General features: G+C 44.2%; 1 protein-coding gene across 6 annotated transcripts in view; it reads left to right on the top strand.

Annotated features, from left to right (window-relative positions):
• AP3B1 (adaptor related protein complex 3 subunit beta 1) overlaps positions 1-21968 on the top strand; it is a 287301-nt gene that overhangs the window by 18011 nt on the left and 247322 nt on the right. For 2 of the 6 annotated variants that reach the window (XM_059725108.1, XM_059725107.1), the window contains exon 1: positions 16529-16755. The exons of 2 other annotated variants lie outside the window; for them this stretch is intronic. In XM_059725108.1, the coding sequence (XP_059581091.1) occupies positions 16577-16755 (179 nt within the window). In that variant the 5' untranslated portion in view covers positions 16529-16576. Of the gene's footprint in view, positions 1-16527; positions 16756-21968 lie in introns of those variants that run through there. 2 more of the 6 variants (XM_019482169.2, XM_019482183.2) reach the window with 2 other exon arrangements.

Here is a 21968-nt window from a genome sequence, read left to right as displayed (position 1 = left end):
GCGTTCTCACCAAGGCCAAGTAAAGCGGGAGGATGACTTTTTGGATCTTGCTTGAGATGCATTAGTAGATGCAATCCAGAGTTTTGTTTGCTTTGCTGGCTGTGGCATCTCATTGATGGCTCATGTTCATCTTGTGGTCAGTCGTGATCCCCAAGTGTCTCTTGGTCACGGTGCTAGTGAGTCTAGCACTGCCAAGCCTATAAGTATGATGTGGATTTTTCTCCCAAGGTAGAGCACCTTGCATTTCTCCATGTTGAATGTCATCAGGTTTTTATCCACCCACCTTGCAGACCTGTACAGTTCGGCCTGAATTGCCAGCCTATCCTCTAGCGTGACTGCACTTCCCCATAATTTGGTGTCGTCTGTGAACTTAGCCAGTCCGCTTCTGACATCCAAGTCCAGAAAATTTATGAATGTATTGAAGAGTACTGGTCAGAGTACTGAGTCTGGGGGGACAGCACTGGTTACCATGTGCCATCTTGACTTGGTTCCATCAACTGTCCCTCTCTGGGTCCAACCACGGAGCCAGTTCCCCAGTCATCAGACCATAAGGTCCACAGTCCTGGATTCATCCACAGCCCCAACTCCAGCCCCTGCCTGTTGTGGGGTGAGGGGAAGTTGCAGCTCTACAGTTGGGCAGCACCCCCAAGTGGCTTGGCTGTGCCCTTCTGCCCCTTGCCTGCAGCTCCATGCCAGCAGCCTGGGGTCTGCACAGTGCTGGGCACACAGTAAAGATGCAAGGAGCTGGGGCTGTTCCTGCCCAGGGTCACTAAACTAGATATTGAGGTATCAGTTAACTGTTTAACCAATATAATTGGAGGTGGTTAAATGGATGACTCTTAGACTATATTTACCCCAGCTGGGTGGCAGGTGGGGTTTTTACAGCTCCCAGCACATGAGGACCCTGGGGTTTGGTTGCAGCAGCCTAATTCAGGGTCCTTGTGCCCTGGGACCTCTAAAAACTGTGTGTACCCCCAGCTGGGGTTCTGACAATCAACTGGTTGTTGGCTGGGGCTGGTTACAGGTCTTGGTACTGCTAATTGTTGGCACCCAGATTTAAACCTGCATGATCACATTAATCATGATCCTGGGCTCCCTCTGCACTGGCAAATAGGTGTGATAGGGTTCTAATCCCTGAGCCCAAAATCATGTATCCTGCCATGCATGTGTGGTGTGGCAAGAGGTGAAATTGTTGGGATCGTGGATTAAGTCCCATCATGCCTTAAAATGAACATGTCAGGAACATATGAAATAAGAAATATTGTATGTGTATGTAACTAAAGCTAACTTTTTCTTGTGCTTGTTGGGAAATTTGAGGCAGCACATATAATGTGCCAGTGAAGGGCAAAGGAGAAAGCTATGTAACGTTTGGGTAAAAGGTGAATATTAGGGACAGGAATTGCATTGCTATGGTGGCAAACTCATCTGAGGAGAAGAATAGAAGAGGATCACTACAGAGAACAGTATTTGCCCACAATACCAGAACTAATTATTCAGAAACTGAGCTGTTGCCACTTTGCAGGGTGAATGTGAACATTAAACAGGTTTTCTTGGGAGCATGTGTATGGTTTGTGGTATGGTGCTGGGATTTAGCAAAGGGGGGGGTGGGCAGACTTACCTTTTGAGGTGTGATAACTTCTACATGGTGTCAGATTTGAGTGTTACTAGTTTCCTTGAAAAAAGGTTCCAGTTTTTATGCCAAGCAGTTTTATCATTACTTCAGAGATAAAGGTTGTAGCAGTGTTTGTCTAAAAGTACAAGCAGTCAGTGTGCTAGGGGCAATATCTTTTATTAAACCACCAACCTTTATAAAGAAAGAAATACAATAAAGATTTTATTTATTTATTTTGCAACTTTAGTTGGTATAATGTAACCATTTCGAAGATGGTATCAAATAGAAGGATCGAATGCACAGTGGTAGATGCATAAGACTACAGAAATTTAGTCTGAGCTCATTCACAGGTGATTTGTTTAAAAAAAGGCAAATAGTTATGTGTCCATCCCACCTCCATTTCCAAATGTAATCATAAAATAAATGTGTTTTGCATATCCTTGTGGAATCTATAGTAATGATTACTGTATTAATTTAAATACCATATTTTCTCACATATCTACTAGAATATAATACACAGGTTGCTTTTGAAAAACAGACTATAGAGAGACAGATTTTTCCAGGGCTATGGCTGAATAGAGCAGGGACAGAGCCTAATCTTCAGCTGGCTCACCTTCCCTTTTCTGCTTAACAAAAGCTGAAACCCTAGCTGTTCCTGAAGACTTGTCTCCATGAGTGGATCTGTGGTTTTTGAAAAGAGCTAAAGAGTCTCTATACCTGTGAAATAGGAGGACAGAGACCAGAAACACCTAGTTGACAGAAAAAATTCACTTAAGGAAAGTTAGCTTGATTAGAAGAACATCAAGGCTATTAAAAAGGAGAGATGATTGATAACACCTGTGGAGTGAAGAGCACTGAACCATTAAGTCAACTGACTCCTTCAGCTGCCTCAAAGTAATGGCACAGCTGTTGAACTGTGGAGTAGGAATCAAAGCAGGATGTTTCTATCTCAGTCAGCTATGCTGTGCTTGACTCCTTGTGATCAGACCTGGGGAAGGATGTCTTGCATTTGAAAGCTTGTCTGACTTTATCCCAACTACATAGTTGGTCCAATAAAATATATCATCCTAAGAAATCCTTGCCTCTCACAAAGAACTCAGACAGCAACAGGTAAATTCATGTGTGAAATCTCTGGGTTTATCATGTGAACGACATGTGAACCCCACTGCATATTTGAAAGGATTTTAAATGCTCTGATTTGAGAATCACTGGCCTGGTAGACTTGGAAAGTAATACTGAATAGCACCACTAGATGTCACTCAAATAGTTATGGTATAAAATAAAGTGACCACAAAGTGAAAGTCTAATTTTGCAATCCTTTGTTAGAGATAAAATACAAATCAACAGTAAAATAGGTGAGATTTGAATCCCTCCCTCCCCCATTATGTTATTTTATGTATTGAATAACTAAACTCCATTAGGTTTCACTTTCTTAAATGGTAAGATGCCTCTTTTCAAACCCAACACAGTTAAAAATAGTGTAAACTGATGTATATTAACAATGTTGCAGTTTCAGTAAAATACAAAATATAATTTATGCAGGGGCTTCCTTAGCGCTTCATTAGTCTGTATAAAGGCACTGTATACTTTCAGCTTCTTGGATACAGATCTTTTGATTGAAAACTAGCAGAACCCAAAGTGTATTGCACTTACAGGTTGGGATCTCTCATGAAGTGTTTTAACATGCTGTATAAGGAAAATACTTTGACAGATTGCATGATCAAACATAAACAATCCAAAAAAAAAAGTCTGTTGAAGACCTTGCAGTTCAGTTATCTCTAGTAGAGTACAAGTGCAAGCCAGCAATAAGTTGAAAAAGTGAGAAACTTGAGATCAAGAAACTTATTGTTTATACTTAATGATTTGCTTTTAAACTAAGGTATTGCTTATGCCTAAGCCTTAATGAGCAGAACATCCATCAGTCATTTAACATTCTTGGGGGGGGGGTTGTTTTTTTTTTAACATAATTTTACCATCAAATTTTCAAGTTGCTGTGTTGATGCATTGCATAGGGTCATAGCCTTAGAAGTTATCTGTGAAAGAGAGCATTAGTCACAGGAAATTTTTTTTATTTTTTTTTTTTTAATGATTGATTCACTTGGTGTACTCAGTGTTAGCTGTTTTATCAGTAAATATTATCACCCTCCTTTTATGTTAATGGTGTCTTTCTCCTATAAAGGAAAAAGAAGTGCAGTAAATGCTTGCTGTATCTGGGTGGGATAATTCCTTTTCTAAAGATAGTTAGAATTTGTAATACAGTAGGCATATCGCCAAATATTTTGTGCCAGATTAAGTTGATGAGCATTATATTATAAGCTAAAAGGTCATTTCACTTTCATTTCTGTGGCTGCTACTCTGAGAAGACAAGGTGACTGGTATATGACAGGATGCAATTTCAATTAAGTTGGTGATAAATTTGGCCCATTCAGCTTTAGTGGATCTCTGCAAAGAATGTGAGCGACTTTACTTAATCAAGCACTTTGCCTCTAGCCATGCAAATTTTATGAGGAGTCTCAACTACAGCAGAAATGGAGAAATAAGTAGTACACTCAGTTTCAGGTTTATCTTCACATTTATGCTGCTTATTTCTTACCCCAAGTAAAGTTTAATTTATCCTCTCTCTCTGTTGGCCAGCTCTTGGCCTCAGATTCCAGGAAGAGCAATAGCAATAGCTCTTTCTCCAGATGTATTGATACTCTAATCTATTTCATACTTCTTTCGTATGACAAAAACGATGGCTGTATCTGTATCTTTGGTGCTCTGGCTGCAGCAGCGGGGATCAGGGCCTCTGAGGGATCGGCAGGGTGCTGCATGCTGTCTGGGAGCTGGGGCTGCTGCGGCTGAGTGGTGCCAGGCTCTGGCTGACTGCTAGAGCTGCCCCAGCTCCCAGACAGCATGCAGCGCCCTGCTGAGCCGTGCTGCACCCATGCGATACAACAGCTGCTGCATGGGTGTCAAGTGGGGGTGGGGGGGATCCCTGCTGCTGCTCCCCACTGCTCTGCGCTGTGTGTGGGGGGGGGGGAGGGGGGAGCGGCAGGGGGGAGGGGTTCTGTCACCAGCCTCCGGAGGCCCTGATTGCCACTGCTGCAGCCAGTAAGTGCAGGGCTGTTTCTAAGTGCTGGGAGGCTGGGCAGGGGGTGGAGACAGGCAGGGCAGCCATGGGGGCTTCTCCTGTAGCTCCACCTGCTTGAGGAGAAGCAGGCACAGCCAGAGGAGCTGTGGGAAAACCTGCAGCCGCCTGGTTGTGCCTGCCTCTCCCTGGCCGATGGCACCGATTTTGGAGATTCGCAAATCTCCAATTCTGGTTCAGCCGAATCATATGGGGGCAGTGATTCGAATCGCCAAATTCAACTCTGTATCGAATACTTCCCTATTTGCACAAGCTTATTCCCTTTCTTCTTGGAAGGGAAGGGTAGGGAGGCTGGAGCACTGCGGGATGCTAGGGAAACAAGAGACCCCTGTAGCACTGCACAGACATTTATGTGACCCTGAAAAATATAGTTCCGCAGAGATGTTCTTATTTTAATAATGAACTCTTTTTTTTTTTTTATAAGCACTGGTGCCATTTTTGTGTGTTACAGATAGTGTGAACATCTATGTATATATATTTTTATATTTTTTAGCATAAGGACCTAGATAATGCTACAAATGTAACATCTATCCACGGTTTAGATCACTTCATTAGACATCTAGTCATTCATGTGTCCTCTGTATAAGCAATTGATAATTGGGTTAAACTTTGTTTTAAGTTGAGGTATATTTTTTAGGTCCTGTTAAGCAAAGAAAAAAAAACCCTCTTGGCTTTGAGTGTGGACAAAAATACACTTCTTGACACTTTAAAAGGGCAGGGGGAGTTGTTTCTTAGGAGCATGCCACAGCCATTATTATGTATTTATTACTTCAACGTGATCTTGTAGTGATACAAGTTCACGAAATCATCCTAATTTAGAGCCTGAATGAAGCAGGATTAAAGCTGGTAGAATTTTGTTACACCTGTATTATTACAAGATCAAGCAGTTGGAATGATTGCATCCTAACACTTTGTATTGGCGTCCTTTGATGGTGATACAGTTGTTAAGTCTGTCTATATCCTTTTTGAACATCATAGCCAAAAACTGACATCAGATTTCTCCTGGGACAAAACCTTTATTATGGTTTTGTCCTGGGAGAAATCCGATGTCCCACTTTAAGTACTTGTGAAGTATCAAAGTAATGGTAGTGAAAGAGTGATGTTGTAGCTGTGATAGTCCAGAAATTATATGAGAGGCAAGGATATCTTGTATTGGACCAACCAGAGATGCGTGTTTTCCAGAAAATTTTGAATTAGAAATTTTTCCGATGCCCTAAATAGAGCGTGATCTGATTTAGTATGTTTATTGACTTACATTTAGTAAACAACTAAAAAAGTACCCCCATGTTAATTTTATGTCCCAATAGCCACAAGTATTTGAACTGAAATATTTGATTAGGAAAAAAATGAATTATAGCACACTTAATGTGGTTTAAATGTTATATTCAAACAAATTCAAAGCTTTATGTAGAAAGAAATTATTTTTATTGGAATACTTGTAAACATGTCAAGACAATGCACAATAGCATGTACTTACCTTACATTGTTTGTTTAAATTTAAGGGGAAAAAATGAAGGCACTGAAAACCATTGACACACTAATTTTAGCACACCCAAAGAACTGTGCATGATATGTTGTGGTTGTCCACTCATCTGCTGCAACAGAGTTAAACTCTCTTCCACTGTGGTCATAGATTCATAGATTGTAGAGTCGGAAGGGACCACAATAAATCATCATGTCCGACCTCCTACCCCTGGCAGGAAAGAGGACTGAGGTCAGGTGACCCCAACCAAGTGACTATCTAGCCTCCTCTTGAAGACCTCTAAGCTAGGTGATAGCACCACCTCTCTTGGAAGCCCATTCCAGATCCTGGCCACCCTTACTGTGAAAAATTTCTTCCTAATATCTAACCTAAATCCACTCTCAACTAGTTTACACCTGTTATTGCTAGTCACTCCCTGGGGTGCTTTAGTAAACAGCACTTTCCCTATTCCCTGTTGACCTCCCCTAATAAATTGATAGGCGGCCACAAAATCTCCCCTCAGCCGTCTCTTGTGAAGGCTGAAGAGATTCAGCTTTCTCAACCTCCCCCCGTAGGGCCTATCACGAAGGGCACTAATCATGCGAGTGGCCCTCCTCTGGACCCTCTTGAGATTTCCCGCGTCCCTCTTGAAATGCGGCGCCCAAAACTGGACACAGTACTCCAACTGCAGCCTGACCAGTGCCGCATAGAGGGGGACCATCATCTCCTTTGATCTATTAGCCATGTGCCTGGTAATGCACAACAAGGTGCAATTGGCCTTGTTGATGGCCCTGTTACACTGCCAGCTCATGTTCATCTTGGAGTCAGTTATGACTCCAAGATCCCTCTCTGCCTCCGAGCTGCTGAGAAGGACACTCCCCAGCCTATACGTGTACTGGGGGTTCCTCCTTCCCAGGTGGAGTACCTTACATTTATCTTTATTAAATTGCATCCTATTTCTCTCTGCCCATTGATCCAACTTGTCCAGGTCAGCCTGAATCTGCTCCCTGCCCTCTGGTGTATTAACTTTGCCCCATAACTTGGTATCATCAGTGAACTTAGAGGGTGCTCTCCACACCCTCGTCCAAATCGCTGATGAAGATATTAAATAATATCGGTCCAAGGACCGAACCCTGCGGGATCCCACTGCCCACCTCCCTCCAGGCTGAGAAGGAACCATTCACCACCACTCTCTGGGTGCGGTCCCTAAACCAGTTGGCCACCCACCTGACCTAGTAGGCATCCACTTCACAGTCAGCTAGGTTCTCAATGAGGATAGGGTGCAAAACTGTGTCGAAGGCCTTCCTAAAGTCCAGGAAGATTACATCAGCCTCGGCTCCTGCATCCAGGCAGTGTGTGACCTGGTCATAGAAGGCTACAAGGTTTGTCAGGCAGGATCTACCTGTGACAAACCTGTGCTGGTTTCCCCTGCTGGGTGTGCACAAATGTGTTCTTTGATTATTTTCTCTAGCATTTTCCCAGGAATAGAGGTAAGATTGACTGGTCTAAAGTTACCTGGCTCATCCCTTCTCCCTTTCTTGAAAATGGGCACCATGTTGGCCCTTCTCCAGACGTCAGGGACCTGGCCGGAACACCACGAGTGCTCGAACACCTGTGCCAGCAGCTCAACTATGACACTGGCCAATTCTTTCAGCAGCCGTGGATGGAGGTCATCCAGGCCTGCTGACTTGTACCCATCCAGCCCCTCCAGGAGCTCCTTAACTATTTCAGAACTAGCCATAGGTGGACTGGTGCCCTGTGGACATCCGTCAATGATTGAGGTGGGGGGGGAATTGGCTTGGTCGGTACATAAAAATACTGATGCAAATAACTCATTGAAGAGCTCTGCTTTTTTTCCCTGCATCAACCACCAACTGTCCTGATTTGTCCTGCAGGGGCCCTATGTTGCTCTGAGCTTTCCTTTTGCCCGCTATATACTTGAAGAAGGACTTTTTATTGTCCTTGATTGTTGAAGCCAGCCTGAGCTCAAGCCCCGCCTTGGCCTGTCTTAACTGATTCCCTGCAATAGCGAGCCAGGGAGATATATTCCTTCTTGGTGGCTGCTCCCTGCTTCCATTACCTATACATCTCTTTCTTTGCCCCCAGACTGTCCTGGAGTTCCCTGTTCAGCCAAGGGGGCTTTCTTGCCCCCTTGCCTTCCTTCCTACGTAATGGGATAGACTCCTTTTGAGCCCCAAGGATCACTCCCTTGACATACCTCCAACCCTCCTGGACCTCCATTTGCTCTACGTTCTTGAGTTGCATCCCCTCAATAACTAGCCTTCTAAGCTTGCTAAAGTTGGCCCTTCTGAAGTCCAACACCTTAGCCCCACTAGTTACTTTACCAACCCTTCGCTGGATGGTGATCACGTTCAGTAAGTAGTCACTATTTCCCAGGCTACCAGGAACTCGCATGTTCCCCACAAGATCATCCCCTGTTGCTAAGACCAGGTCAAGCAAGGTGCTACCCCTGGTGGGACTAGACACCACCTGGGTTAGGTAGAGGTCCTGCACACAGTGTAAGAACCTCCACGAGCGGCTTGTTTTGGCTGTCTGCTCCTCCCAGCAGATATCTGGGTAGTTTAGATCTCCCATGACCACCGCCTCCCTCGCCTGTGTGGCATCTGCTAGCTGCCCGGAGAATACATCATCTAGCTCTTGATCCTGATGAGGAGAACCGCAGCAAAGCCCGAAGTGACCCTGCTTTGCAGCATGAGATGAAGCTTGCTCTAATCTGTAAAAAGTGAAAAGGCTTGAAGCTTTATATGATTGGAAGATCCCATGAAGTTGAGAAACAGAAAAAGTATAAAGGTCATGAGAACAAGACCTTAGACAGAACTACTTTGGAGAAGACAAAGCTGAAGACCCGATAAAAGAAGTAGTCTTGCCACCCTAGACGCAGAGTAAAGTTCCTGAGACCTATCAAGTAATAACTAGAGATAAAGCGTAGAATTCCTTTCCTCCAGCCTGATGTGCTCGCAGCTCATAGGCTTGTTATAAGATTATCCGAGTATGTGTTGTTGATGTTTTTCCTTGCAATAAAAGTAATGATTAGATGTTACCTAGTGTATTACTTGTGAGCTACTCACCTACCCTTTTAAAAAAAACAACAACCCCTAAACAGACCTGGGGGGGGGGGGGGGAGGTGTCCTCCAGGGTGCCTGAGACCCTGGGCAGGGGGGCTGTGGCCCTCCAGGGGGGAGCTGGGACCCTGGGCGGGGGGGGAGGGGGGTATTCCATGTGCTGTGGGGGCTGCACACTGTGGGGCCAGGGGACCCATTCCTCCTGAGCAGTCCCCCTACAATGCCCCCCACATCCCTCCACACACACACACACACACCCTTTCTCACCCCCATTCTGCAAACACCACATCCCCTCATCACACACCCATCATATGTGAAGAAAACCAAAAGCACACAACACATATGTATTTAGAATTTATTTTATCATGATGATAGAGACACTGGTAGGCTTCCAAATTGCTTTAACATTGTAAATATACCAATAAAGCATTACCCAACTTATCTCTCTCTCTCTCTCTCTCTCTCTCTCCTCTCTCTCTAAGGGGGGCATGTGTGTACATGGATTTGGGAGTATTTTTAAAAATGGATCTGGGATGCTGCTGCAGCAGTCCAGTTGGCACAAGGGGTAGTATCCCCAGGTATCAATTGGCTGGACCCCAGAAGCTCCTGAGAGCGAGCAGCCCTGAGCTGCTTGCCAGGGCAAGTTTTGTACGGATGGGGACAGGACAGGGCAGCTTTTTATACTGCTGGGGACAGCACAGGTGCTGGAGCCAGGCAGGGTTATTTTGCCCCAAGTGGCACAACTTGCTCCACAACCAAGTGCATGTCTGAGCACGTGCACTGAGGCAAAAAGCCCCGGCTCAGATTTGCACCACTTCTATTTGAGCTGCTGCAAGCGCACGTGCTTGCATGTGTGGACGTGCCCGATGAAAGCAAAACTCAGATCTCTTAGTAAACATTTGTTTTACTACTACTTCTCTTGGGTAGAGGTGAAGAAGGCAAAAACTCAGATTTTTCATTCAGTCTGAATATCTCTGGAATATTTGAAAGGCTTGGTGTATCTCCTTCAAGTTTCTTGATAGCCACTGAAACTGGTAGTAGCAAATTGAATGCTCCTTGAACTCGAACCCAGAACACATCGTTGCAGAGAATCTGCTTCTGAATGTTTATGGAAATAATCTGGGATACTGTAATCTATTAAAGAACATTGCAAACAGTTCTTTGTGCGCAGCAAACGATGTAAACACTTTATAGCTGAGCCCCATCTAGTTTCTCCTGGCAGTAAAAGTTCACTTTCCTTTCCCTACTTCTCTTTCTGTAATTTGTTCAAAGTCTGATTAGCAGCATGATGATTGTTGAATACCTTCACCATCGCTTTGCAGTTTGCCAATATTGTCTCCATTGTGTCCACACTTACTATGTCCTTTTGCCAGAAGATTCAGCCCATGAGCAAGAGAGCCGAATACTATTAAATGAGAGTACTTTTGCCTTGAATACTTGCCATGCAGCTTTCATGTTACTTGCGTTATCAGTTACAAGGGCTTGTACCCTGGAGGGGTTTGCACTTTCAATCTTTTCACTCAGTAATTTGGCTATGTATTCACCTATATGACGAGAAGATTGGGTAGCTATTGCTTTCAGGAATATTAGTTCACGTGTTGCTAACATAATGTTCAATAAAGGATTTCCTTGTATATCAGTCCATCGATCTGACATCAGTCAGTGATTCTGCTTGACCAATCCTTTGAGTAACCATTGTTTGAACTCTGTCATACTCTCTATCCAAGACAGAATGTGATAAGCAGTAACGTGACGACGGTAACTTATATGTTGGGCAAATTAGTTTGTAATGTTTCTTCCAGTATTGATTTTTTTTTTTTTTTTTTTTTCAGTTATGGAAGGAGGTGTACCACTAGCAAAAATAGCTTGAGCTAATGTCTCATGTGCCTTTTCTTGATCTTCTTTTGACACTTTGTCCACAAAGCTTGATAAAAAGCTTGACTGTCTTGAACAGGCACTCATGGTGGATCGCATATCTGGTGACAGTGATCTGCTGCTTCTTCCCCCAGACCTGGCAGCTCAACGTTTTCATTTTCCATTTTTGCTAATCTGCTATTTCATTTGAGCTACCAAAAACAACAAAACGGGGGGAAAGATTTTTATTTTAGCCTATTCTAGTCTGGCCTCATCCATCAGAAGGAGAAGAAGAAGCGGTAAGGAGTTTGCTTCCCCTCTCCCTGCCAGAAAGAACACTCAACTGCTCAACTTTCTGCTCAGTTGCCCTGGGACTGCAGAGCCAAAGGGAAGTATGGTCTTGCCTCTGCCATTGGCCAGAGGACTAAGCTTACTGTGCTAGGTTGAAATAGTTAACTATCTATTATGTAGTTGAAAAAATATATTGTTAAGCCTAAGCCACTTCAGGTGCTTAGTGCAAGCAGAAAAGCAGGATACAGCTATTTTAAATAAATAAATAATAGTCCAGAGTTGATAACTTTTAAAATAATAATGTTTTACAACAATATAGATGCTAGTCTAAACTGTGTGTTGTTTAACATATTAATTTGTTTACTTGCAGAGGATTCCTGAAGTAGATTTTTCTCAGATGATGTTGTTCCTCCCCTTCTTTGTATTAGCTTTCTGTATATGGTTTGTACTCTTTCAAGGCAGTTTCTACATGTTGTTAAATGTTTCTTCATTCTTGTTGCATTGTTAGCATACTCCTGCCCACAATATTTACCTCTACCAACTTTCTTCCTTCCTTCAGTGGCTTGAACTTCACTCTAATGATGCCACATGCTAGTTTTTTTTCTGACTTGGGCATTATTATGACTGCTTAATTATAACTTTGAAACTGCTAAGTTTGCCTAATATTGTATTGGCATCCATTCATTGTTACTAATTAATTTTATGGAACAGCTACCAAATTGCCCATCAAGAATGACAGGCTCCAGGTCCATATCCATGCCCCCTGCCCTCCCCGAGGTGGATTAGTGTGTACTGGGGCCCTGGACAATGGTGGGGGAGGGGGGCAGAGGGCAGGGCCCCTTCCCCTTCTGGTGCTGGTGGGGAGCCTGGGTGGACCCTACCGGGGTAGGGAGGGCACATGTTCCCTTCTTCTTGCTGCTACCTACCCTGCTGTGGTCTCTCTCTTTCCACCCCCACCCCCCCCATGGACATACAGACACAAACATACTCTTCCTGCCATAAACACAGACACATACATACAGAGACGGGCGCACATTCAACTCGCTCTCTGCACATGCACACACATACGCAAATACACTCTCCTGGCCATGAACATGTGTGGGGGCGTGGGCATGCACACATGCACGTGTAGGGGTGTACTCATTTGGAGGGAGAAAAAGATTTGCGGGGGGGTGGTGCTGAGCATGCGTATGCCCTCCCCCCCACACGAAAGTCTGTCGGGGAAGGTGTGGGGGGCGGGGGCAGGGATCAGGAGGTAGTGGAGCAGAGCCAGGCCCAGGCTCAGGGCCAGCTGTACCTATGTGGCCGTGCCTTCCCCTGCGCCTGGGGTCATGGTCCCAGGAAACTGCGGCCCCTTGGGCCCAAACCTGCCCTGGCTGTGGCCCCAGACTGTCGGGGGGGGGGGAGCAGTGTGGGGCCAGCCTCAGCTGTAATTTCAGGCTGAATGGAACAGATGCCCTGGGTCATCCTGGGCGGCTCGTGCATAGGGCAGGGCAGTGCAGCTGTGGGCTAGGCTCTGCCTTTGCTCCTGCCTCCATGCCTTGCTGCTTTGATGGCTTGTGATGCCATGCGCCTCCTGCCTGGCCTGCCCCCAGTGGCACTCTGGTGCTGCACGGCGCGCTGTTGGAGCAGCCACAACAAGGCAGGAGCAGAGGCAGAGCCCAGCACACAGCAGGCACAGCTGCTGAACTCAGACTGGTAGGGCAGGTGGAGTGGCATATGGAAGTGGGGTCCGGGGGTTTGCAGCCTGCCCGCTCCTGGCTAGAGTGCCGAACTGGCTGCAGCACGCCCCCCTGCCCCCACCCCGTGATGCTCTACCCACTGCAGAAAACTTATTTTTTGTCAAAATAAAGTAATCTTAAGATAACGAGGCAGTGTGTTCTAGAGGATGGAGCACTGGGCTGGGATTTGGGAGACCAGAGTTCCATTCCTGAATCTGCCACTGGCTTGCTGGGTGACTTTAGGCAAAAACCTTTAGTCTTTTGTAGATGAAGAACTGAGGCAAAGGAGGGTAATATCAACCCCTGTTAGGACACATGCTTTGAGCTCTGCTGATTAAAAGCAATATATAAGAGCCATGAATATATTAAGATAATTGCTATTTGCTTAATTTTTATCCAAACAACTAGCAGGTTAAATTGCCTTTTGAGCCTATTTTTGTTACTGAAATGGAAGAATAACTTAACTATGATTGAGAATAGTCTGGTCTCCTTGCTGTGGTGCTTCTAGTGATCACAAAAAATAGATGAAAGCCCAGGGGAAAGTGTAGAGTCAGACTTGCCAGGAATTGCATTTAGGTTTACTGAAATGGATTTACAGTTGGATTACCATAAACCTCAGAAGCTAGCAAAGTCTGTGGCAAGGAATATGGGATGTTGTGGATCAACATGCAGAGTATAGTTTTCCATAAGGCAGAGCTCTGTACTTTGATTTTTTTTTAATTTTTTTTTTTAAACATAGTAGAAAAGTGAAAATATGTGGGGGTGCAGGGAAAAGCCTGACACTTGGGTAAACCAGAGTGTGTAATTAGAGGTTTTAAACACTATTTATTTATCTGGTTACACACACGATTAGAAGTTGCCACAGACACTAGAGCAGGGGTGTCCAACCTTTTTGAATGTGGGGCCGGATCACAAACTTTTTATCACCCAGTGGGCTGGCAAGCCATATTCAAAGACCTCACAGGATGTGGTATCACATCAGGAAGTGATGTCACGTGACCTTTGACACCAGTGAAGTTGCAGGAAGTGACAATGAGGGTCTAGAAATGTGGTTTAAAATCCAAAATAAAAACAGTATAAAAGCAAGAATGAAATAATACCAAACACTTGACTAAAATAAATACTTTTGCTTCTAGTCACTTTTTCAATGAATGAAAGAAGCATATTGCAAGTCAACAGATCAGATTTGGAAAAGAGATCAACCAAAGTGGAAACTAATCAAAGCAATAAAATATGGGCATTTTTTAGAATAATCTAGACTATTTATATGTAGGGTGACCATATATCCTCGATTGGCTGAGAGTGTCCCAAATTTTATAGGCTGTCATAGTGTCTTAGCCACTGGAGAAAATTTAAGCAAAAGTACCAGATTGGTGGGAATCTGGGAGCTGGGGGGGGTGTGTGTGTGTGCGCGCGCGCACTTCCAAGCACATATGTGTTGCAGCTGACAGCCAAAGCAGCTATTGGGATGTGCTGGGAAGCATGGTACTTTTGTCACTGGAGCAAGGAGGGCTGTGGGCTGGGGTGGGGACTGGGGTGCTGGCCAGGCTGGGGATGCTGTATGTTCTCTGTCTGCCCTGCTCTGACTCATAGCTCTGGCCCCATTCTGGCACCTGCTACTGCATCCTGGCTGTGTGCTGCTGGGCTAAGGCAAAGTCAGCCACATTGCAGCCCCATGTGGAGAGCCTGGTCTGGCCTGACTGCATCCTGCCCTAAGCAGAGAGGAGAGTATGAGGCTGGGGCTGGCTGCCGCTGCCCAGTCAGGGACTCATGGCCAGGATGCAGCTGCAGGTGTCAGGATGGGGACAGGGGCAGGGCCAGAGCTGTGAGTCAGACAGAACCCATGCAGAGTCCCCAGTCTGGCCAGCGCCCCAGTCTGCAGCCCTGGCTGTGGTGAGAGAGGCACTGTGCTCCTGACAGCTGTTCTGGCTCTGCTCACTGCCCCACACTTCAGCATGCATGCATGTGTGTATGTGCACATGTGTGTGTGTCCTCCCTTGTATCGCTTCATCCTGGGTGTCCTGGTCTGAGGAACAAGTGCAGCCTCTGGGCTGGGCTCCTCCTGCCCAGCCCGGCTCTGGCAACCGCGCACCCCACAGCCCCAGCCCGGCCCTGAGGCGCCCCCAGCTCCGCGTGGGGACTTACCCTGTGCCTCTATCCACCACATATGCAGGCAGGACGCGGGCCATGCTGCAGCTCCCCTGGCCGTGCACCGGGGGCAAGGGGCGGAGCCAGAGAAGAAGTTGCATGTGCTGTCCCCTCCCCAGCTCATCCAGTCACGCGTGGCTGGGGCAGCGGCAATGGGACCCGGCTCACTGATGAGCCCAGCCCTGCGGGGGTGAGCAGCTCCCCTCCCCTCGCTGCCAGCTGGGGCCTGCAGGCCGGCCCTGCCTGCCTCGCCTCTGCCCCACCGCCGCCGCCTCCGTGGAGCAGGCGCAAGGACGCCTCCCCTGTCCCAAGTGAGGGACCTCGGGCTAAAGAAAATGGCTTGGGTTGCATGGCGGCCCGCAGGCAGCATGTTGGATAAGCCTGCACTAGAGCAGGGGTATGCAACATGGTGGATCCAGCTGGCAGCCAGGCTCCATTTCCCAGCAGCCCCTGCAGCCAGTTCCCATGAAGGAAACCCTGGCAGTGGTGGTGTCCTGACAGCATGGGGCCAGGGTCTCCATGGAGATTTGGCCCCAGCAGTGCTGGCAGGGTGCGCAACTGGGACAGGGCTGCTGGGAAATGGAGTCCACCCCGGGCCAGACTTTGCCTGCCCCTACACTAGGGTATATTTATGTTGTTTAAGTAAAAAAAAAAAAGTGAGTAAAACATTCATACTGTGTTTCTAGATAATAGTTTAGTATAGTTTTCTTACGTGAAGACTTGTCTTTCTGGTTTTCTACATACTAAACTATAATTACTTTCAAATCTGAAAAGATTGTGTTCAGTTGTCAACTCATTTGTAATTTCCTTTGCTGACAGGTGGACTGATATGATAAGAACACTGTTTGTAGAAATCCATGAACTAAAGACCCTTTCTTTTCATTAATGAACATAACACCCCCGCCCCCTGCATTTTGAAGCTTGTCTTTCTGTTTTAAGATTTTGATTAAGGAAATGAAATGTTTTGTTGTATCTTCCTGTTTCTGAGATTATGAAAATATTGCTGTGCTGCTTAGTAAACAATGTAAAGGCTACACGGCTGAAACAAGTATTTGGCAAGTTCTACTGGTGATTGTATTTAGCTGATAAGATGTATTTTTCAAGGAAAATGACCTTTGCAATCTGTATAGCATTTTTTCCCTTCAAGTTAACAGTGGAGGGAGTGAATATCCTGTTACCTCACAATAATTTCTTTTTAATTCCTGTTCAGTCTCAGTTGGCATTAAGTAACTTGGGTTAGCTGATTCGCTGACTACTTTCTTTACATTTGAAAGAATGGAGCAAGATTCTTCACTGCTCAGTAAAATTAATGAGGCTTCTGGATGTATTAAATCTGTTCTTGAAAAAGCAGGAAGCCTCCAGGTTGCACTGAAGCTGGAGCCTACTATAGAAGAGAAAGGGCTTACCAATAGTTCTGATGATCCATGTGTACTCATGGAACTAAATCTCACTGTGTAAGTATCCTTGATCCTGAGATGCTTGCCCATCTTTTCTTCTTGCTTCCCATGTAAATAGACTGCAGTTTTTATTGGTTGACATGTGAGCAATGTAAACTTGAAATAGCTTTCTTGTAATTTCAACAATTAATGCAGAAATGGTGTTTTCAAATAATTTAATCATGCTGTAGTTTTTTAAGACTTCTGAAGAATGGTGTGAAAAAAAAAAGTTTACAGTAGTAAAGCTGATGTATTTTATTGTTTATGACTTTGTAAACTGTTGTGGTTTACATCTTCTAATCTCCTAGTTATTTAAATATTAAAATATTTACTGTGGATAAACAGTATTATGACACATGACACTTTTTCCTATTAAGCATCTTTGTCCCATTCTTTCTCTTTCTTCCCATTCTTTCTATATTGCCAGTATCTTGACTGCTGTTTTCTAGGGTCATATGTGCCCTTTCAACAGCTACTAAATGTTTTTGGCTTATAGTCATCCTTTTCACCCAGGTCTTGGTTCTCTTGTTGTTTCCAGCTGATAAGCTCCCAATTCATAGTAGAAACACTTGTTATTAATCATGAAGTGCATGGCCTTGCACTTGTGTTCTATGTAGTTTCATCCAGTTTCAATTGCTTCAGTTCTCCAGGTGATTCAGTTGATGTATGATGTTCCAATCCTCTGATGCTTACAACTTCGGTGTCATCAGCAAATACTATTAGCATACTCCTATTTTGTGTGCCAAGCTAACTAAACTTGTAAGTGAGGTCTCTTCCAAGACCTGTCTTGAGAGGAGCTACTCTAGCAACTTCTCTTCAGCATTGATGCTTACCCTTTCAGTGTAACCGGTTGTTTCCCCTTCAGCCAATCCTTACCCACCTTAGAGTTGTTCTAACTCCCCATCTCCATTCACTAATAATTCTCCTGTTGTACTATTTCAAATGCTTTACTGAAGTCAAGATGCATTAGAACCGCAACTTCTTTGTCTAAACAAAATCAGCTATCATATTGACAAAGGGAAGTTTCATGTTTTATTTCCCATATCTTTAATTATTTCCTTTAAAACTTGTTTTGAATCTTTGCATACTGCTTGAACTAAGACAGGTATGTCTGTAGCTACTTGGATACCTTTTCCTTTCTTCCTTTTGCATAGTTATCTCACGTGCTGTTTTCAGAGTAAAAAAGCTCTCCTTGACTTCTTTGACACTTCTGTTTATTTGCTACAGGACCTGCAGTTTAGTGTGCCAGTCTTTCAATTTTTTTTGTCCTCCTCAATGTGAATAGATTAAAGCTTTTTAATCTTTGCTGCTTCTTCAGATGTGGTAACTTGGATTATTATTCACAATGTCAATAGCCATGCCACCTTTTTCGTCCATATCAGTGTCTTTATGGCAAATTGTAGCCAAGCAAGTATGCATATGTGCTTTGACCCATTTTTATAACCTATGTGTTTTGGTGTGGTTTTAGGTATGGCTTTTGGGCCATACCGAGATTGTCCTTCTCCTCTCTTTCCTGTTTTCACTGCATAGTAGCTCTACTTAATCTTGCCTTGTTTTCTTTTTTTATGTATATGGCTGAAGAACCTTTTGCCATTTGTTTTAATTACCATTGCAAAATTTCTTGGCTTGTATTTTGGTAACTTACTTTTATCCCAGTGCTTCTTGATCTCAAAAGCCTAAAGTACGTCTCTTCTTGCTTGATTAGTTCTGTTTTCCATACCTGGTAGGCTCTCTGCTTGCTTTTGTTTTTTTTGGGAGGGGGGGAGTAACTGTTCTTACAGTTAATTTTTTTGTCTTTGGCTGGTTTATAATTGTAGCACTTTTTGGCTTTGAGAAATTTTAAGTCCTTTTCTGTGATGTTTCCTAGACCCCTAAAGAGCAATTGAAATTATTATGGACTCAGATTTGCCCATGTCTGTCTTGAAGTGTGGTGCCAAAACTGGATGCAGTACTTGAGGTGAGGCTCTGCCAGTACAGAATTGTTTCCTTTGACTTGCAAGTGACACCTCTGTTAATACAGCTCAGTATGCTATTATAGGCTTATATTGGCAAAAAGAGCACACAGTTGGCTGGCTACTGCTTATGGTCTACTATATCCTCTGGGTCTTTGGGCAGGACAGCAGTATAGCCAGTCATTTCCCAGTTTGTTTGTACGTGTGATTCTTCCAGGCTAAGAACAGAACCTTGCACTTGTCCTTTACTTAATATGAAAATCTATTCTAAAAAAAATCCTGCTCTGGCAGCACCCTGTCCCTGTGAGTAGATAAAAACTCTTGTAGTTAGTAAGTTTAGAACTGAGTTGTAGGATAGGGAGGGAACTCAAGGATTTCAACCCCCTGCACAAATGTAGGATATGCTGTTCTTAAACCATCCCAAACATGCCTATCCATCTCTTTTGTGAAACATGCCTATCCATCTCTTTTCATCACCCAAATGAGGAAATTCCTTGTTCCTTTTATCTTATGGTCTTCACATGTATGACTTTTATTTCCCCCTGCAGTTTTATCTAAATCTTGCTTCTCTCAGTGTCTGTTTTCCTGCATCATTCTTAAAAAGAAGTGCTTAGAACTGGAAGCACTAAAATTGCTGAGTCCTAACCCGTGCTGAGTTGAGTGATATCATTACCTTCCATGTCTTAAATGCAATACTTAGGTTAATACAGCCTAAGAATGCATCTGTTTGTTTCCTGTTCTTTCTGGGGGGGTTGTTTTGTTTTTTGCAATGGCATTACATTGCTAACGTGTGTTGAGTTTGATCCATCATGGCCCTTAAGGACTCATTTGGCAGTGTTACTGTCTAACGGTAGGGTAAGCAGTGTTACTTTCTGGCCACCTATCCCTTATTCTGTCTGTAAACATCCTCTCTCCTCAGGTTACACCTTATTTTTTTTGTCCTTGAATTATTTTATTTTGTTGTCTGCAGCCCAGTTCTACAACTTTTATTGTAGATCCTATTGATTTCTACGAGTCCCCTGGGACTTACATTTTTGGATTGCTTTAAATGCTTAAAAATAAGGGCTGTGAAGGGGTCTTTCATTGTGATAAAGTACCTTAGCTGTATTATGAGCTATGACTCTTCAGTTGAGCAGGGTCAAGCTTCTGATGGAGACCAAAGGTGAAAAACTGTGGTTTTCCACAGTTGTGGAAACCAAAGGGAAATGATGTAGACAGCAGCTGTAGGTTGCTACATGCATGACTGAAAAATTCTTCAGCTATTGGGGTACTTTGGCTTTGCATACAAGGTAATACTCGAGAATTTCAAAGTAAGTGGAGGGTGGAGATAACAGATAATGGCTTAATGAACAATGGCCCTTGTTGAAAGCTGGCATTTCATTGAATTGCTGGTTTTTAAAGTGAGCTGATGATGGGTCTAGGTCCTAATGGGTATCAACCATGACATCTAGCACTAACGTTATCACAACAGCTGGACCTTTTGTTGTTGAGGAAGATCAAGTGTGGGTCTTTTACTAAATAGAGGAGACAGCCCCATGACAGATGAACCTAATAGCAGCTTTCAACTACCTGAAGAGTGAAAAGGATGAAGCTAGACTGTTCTCATTGGTGGCAGATGACAGAATAAGGAACAACAGTCTCAAGTTGCAGCAAGGGAAATTTAGGTTAGCTATTAGGAAGAACTTTCTTGGTAGTAGGATAGTAAAGCACTGGAACCAGGTTATGAAGAGTTTGTGGAATTGCCATCCTTGGAGGGTTTTAAGACCCAGGTAGACAAAACCTTGGCTGGGCTGATTTAGTTATGGATGGTCCTGCTTTGAGGAGGGGTTTGGATCAGATCAGGGGGTTCCAAACTGGTATGCATTCCCCTGGGAGTATGCAAGACATCCATGTGGGGTATGTGGGAGGAAGGTGGATTTAATTTTCATGATTATTGGCCTTTAGAGGGTTAGAATATAAAACATATATGCTGATAGGGGTATGCGGGCAGCTGGTAAATCTGGAAGGGGGTATGCAATAAGAAAAAGTTTGGGAACCTCTGGACTAGATTACCATCTGAGGTCCCTTCCAACCCTACTTTTCATTGATTCTAGCCAATGGTGTAGCTCAGGCATATTTTGAGATGAGGAAACTTGCACTCTTGCTAAGCTTTAACAAATTTGTTTGCTCCCAAGCCTCTGAACAAAGACTCGTTGCCTTAGCAGTACTTATACTGGTGGCCACCCCTGCACAGAGGGAGAAAAAAGGTGAAGCGTGCTCTTTTGCCCCTGAATTTCTCTAAATATCCAAACTGAGTCGGGGCATTTCTCTTCAGCTGATTGTGATAGTCCACGACTAACCAATATGAACAGTGAATCTTCCTGGCTTTGGTGTGTGCATTTACCACTGTATCCATCTTTTGTCTCTACATTTAAGTAGTGGACTGTCTGAGCAGGGTCATTGCATTTCATTGCGAGTGGGAAGTCAAGAACTCTGTTCTTGGTCTGGAGTGCTCTTTTTAAAAATAGACCTGTTTGCATTGGAGTGAAATAGTGCCAGCTCAAGGCTTTCTTTTTTATGTTAATGAGGCTGGTGGAAGAGTCTATTATACTTTCCCCCTGCCCCCCAATTCCCTGGAACATGAAGGTACACCAAAACAAAACTTGGGTCACCCTGATGTCATATGCCTGGTCCAGGACCTTTGGCATACATGAACACATAATTGCAAAAACACCTTCTATTTTTACTCCCCAATTTGCTCTCCCAAGACAATGACTTCACGTATGTCTGTACTCACTTCACCTACCTGCATGGATGCTGGATGGTTCTTGTACCTGGAGTGCATCTGTTTTACCTCTGGCAGATGCATTCTGATACATGACAAGAGAGCCTCCACAAGATGTACCTACTTGTGCTTAGTGGTCCAGATTCTTGTTATGGCATCTAACGTGGGGTTATTTCCCCAATGCTGCCCTTGATTCCGAACTACCTGTTGGAACTGAGGTATTTGGACCCATTATTTAATTCAGAGTTTACCCAGCAGTAAATTTAATCTGTCACCCCCTGTCAAGGACTGTCTAGTTTTCTTACAGCCTATTGTGTTGAGATTTCTGAAGGGGCGGGCAAAGACCTTCTGCGTTCAGGGTCCAGTCTTTGTCTTTACTGCAGTAGTGCATCACCATTTGAAACAATGGCATCTGTTTTGCTGCAAGACTTTTTTGAAGACAGCCTTTTAGTGATTACTTTCACCGAGTGAGTGAGTGAAAACTAAATCCTAATGGTAGATCTATAAAAGTCTTC

Source organism: Alligator mississippiensis, chromosome 3, assembly GCF_030867095.1.
Source record: "Alligator mississippiensis isolate rAllMis1 chromosome 3, rAllMis1, whole genome shotgun sequence".
NCBI lineage: Eukaryota > Metazoa > Chordata > Crocodylia > Alligatoridae > Alligator > Alligator mississippiensis.
This window is presented reverse-complemented; position numbering and strand designations above follow the sequence as displayed.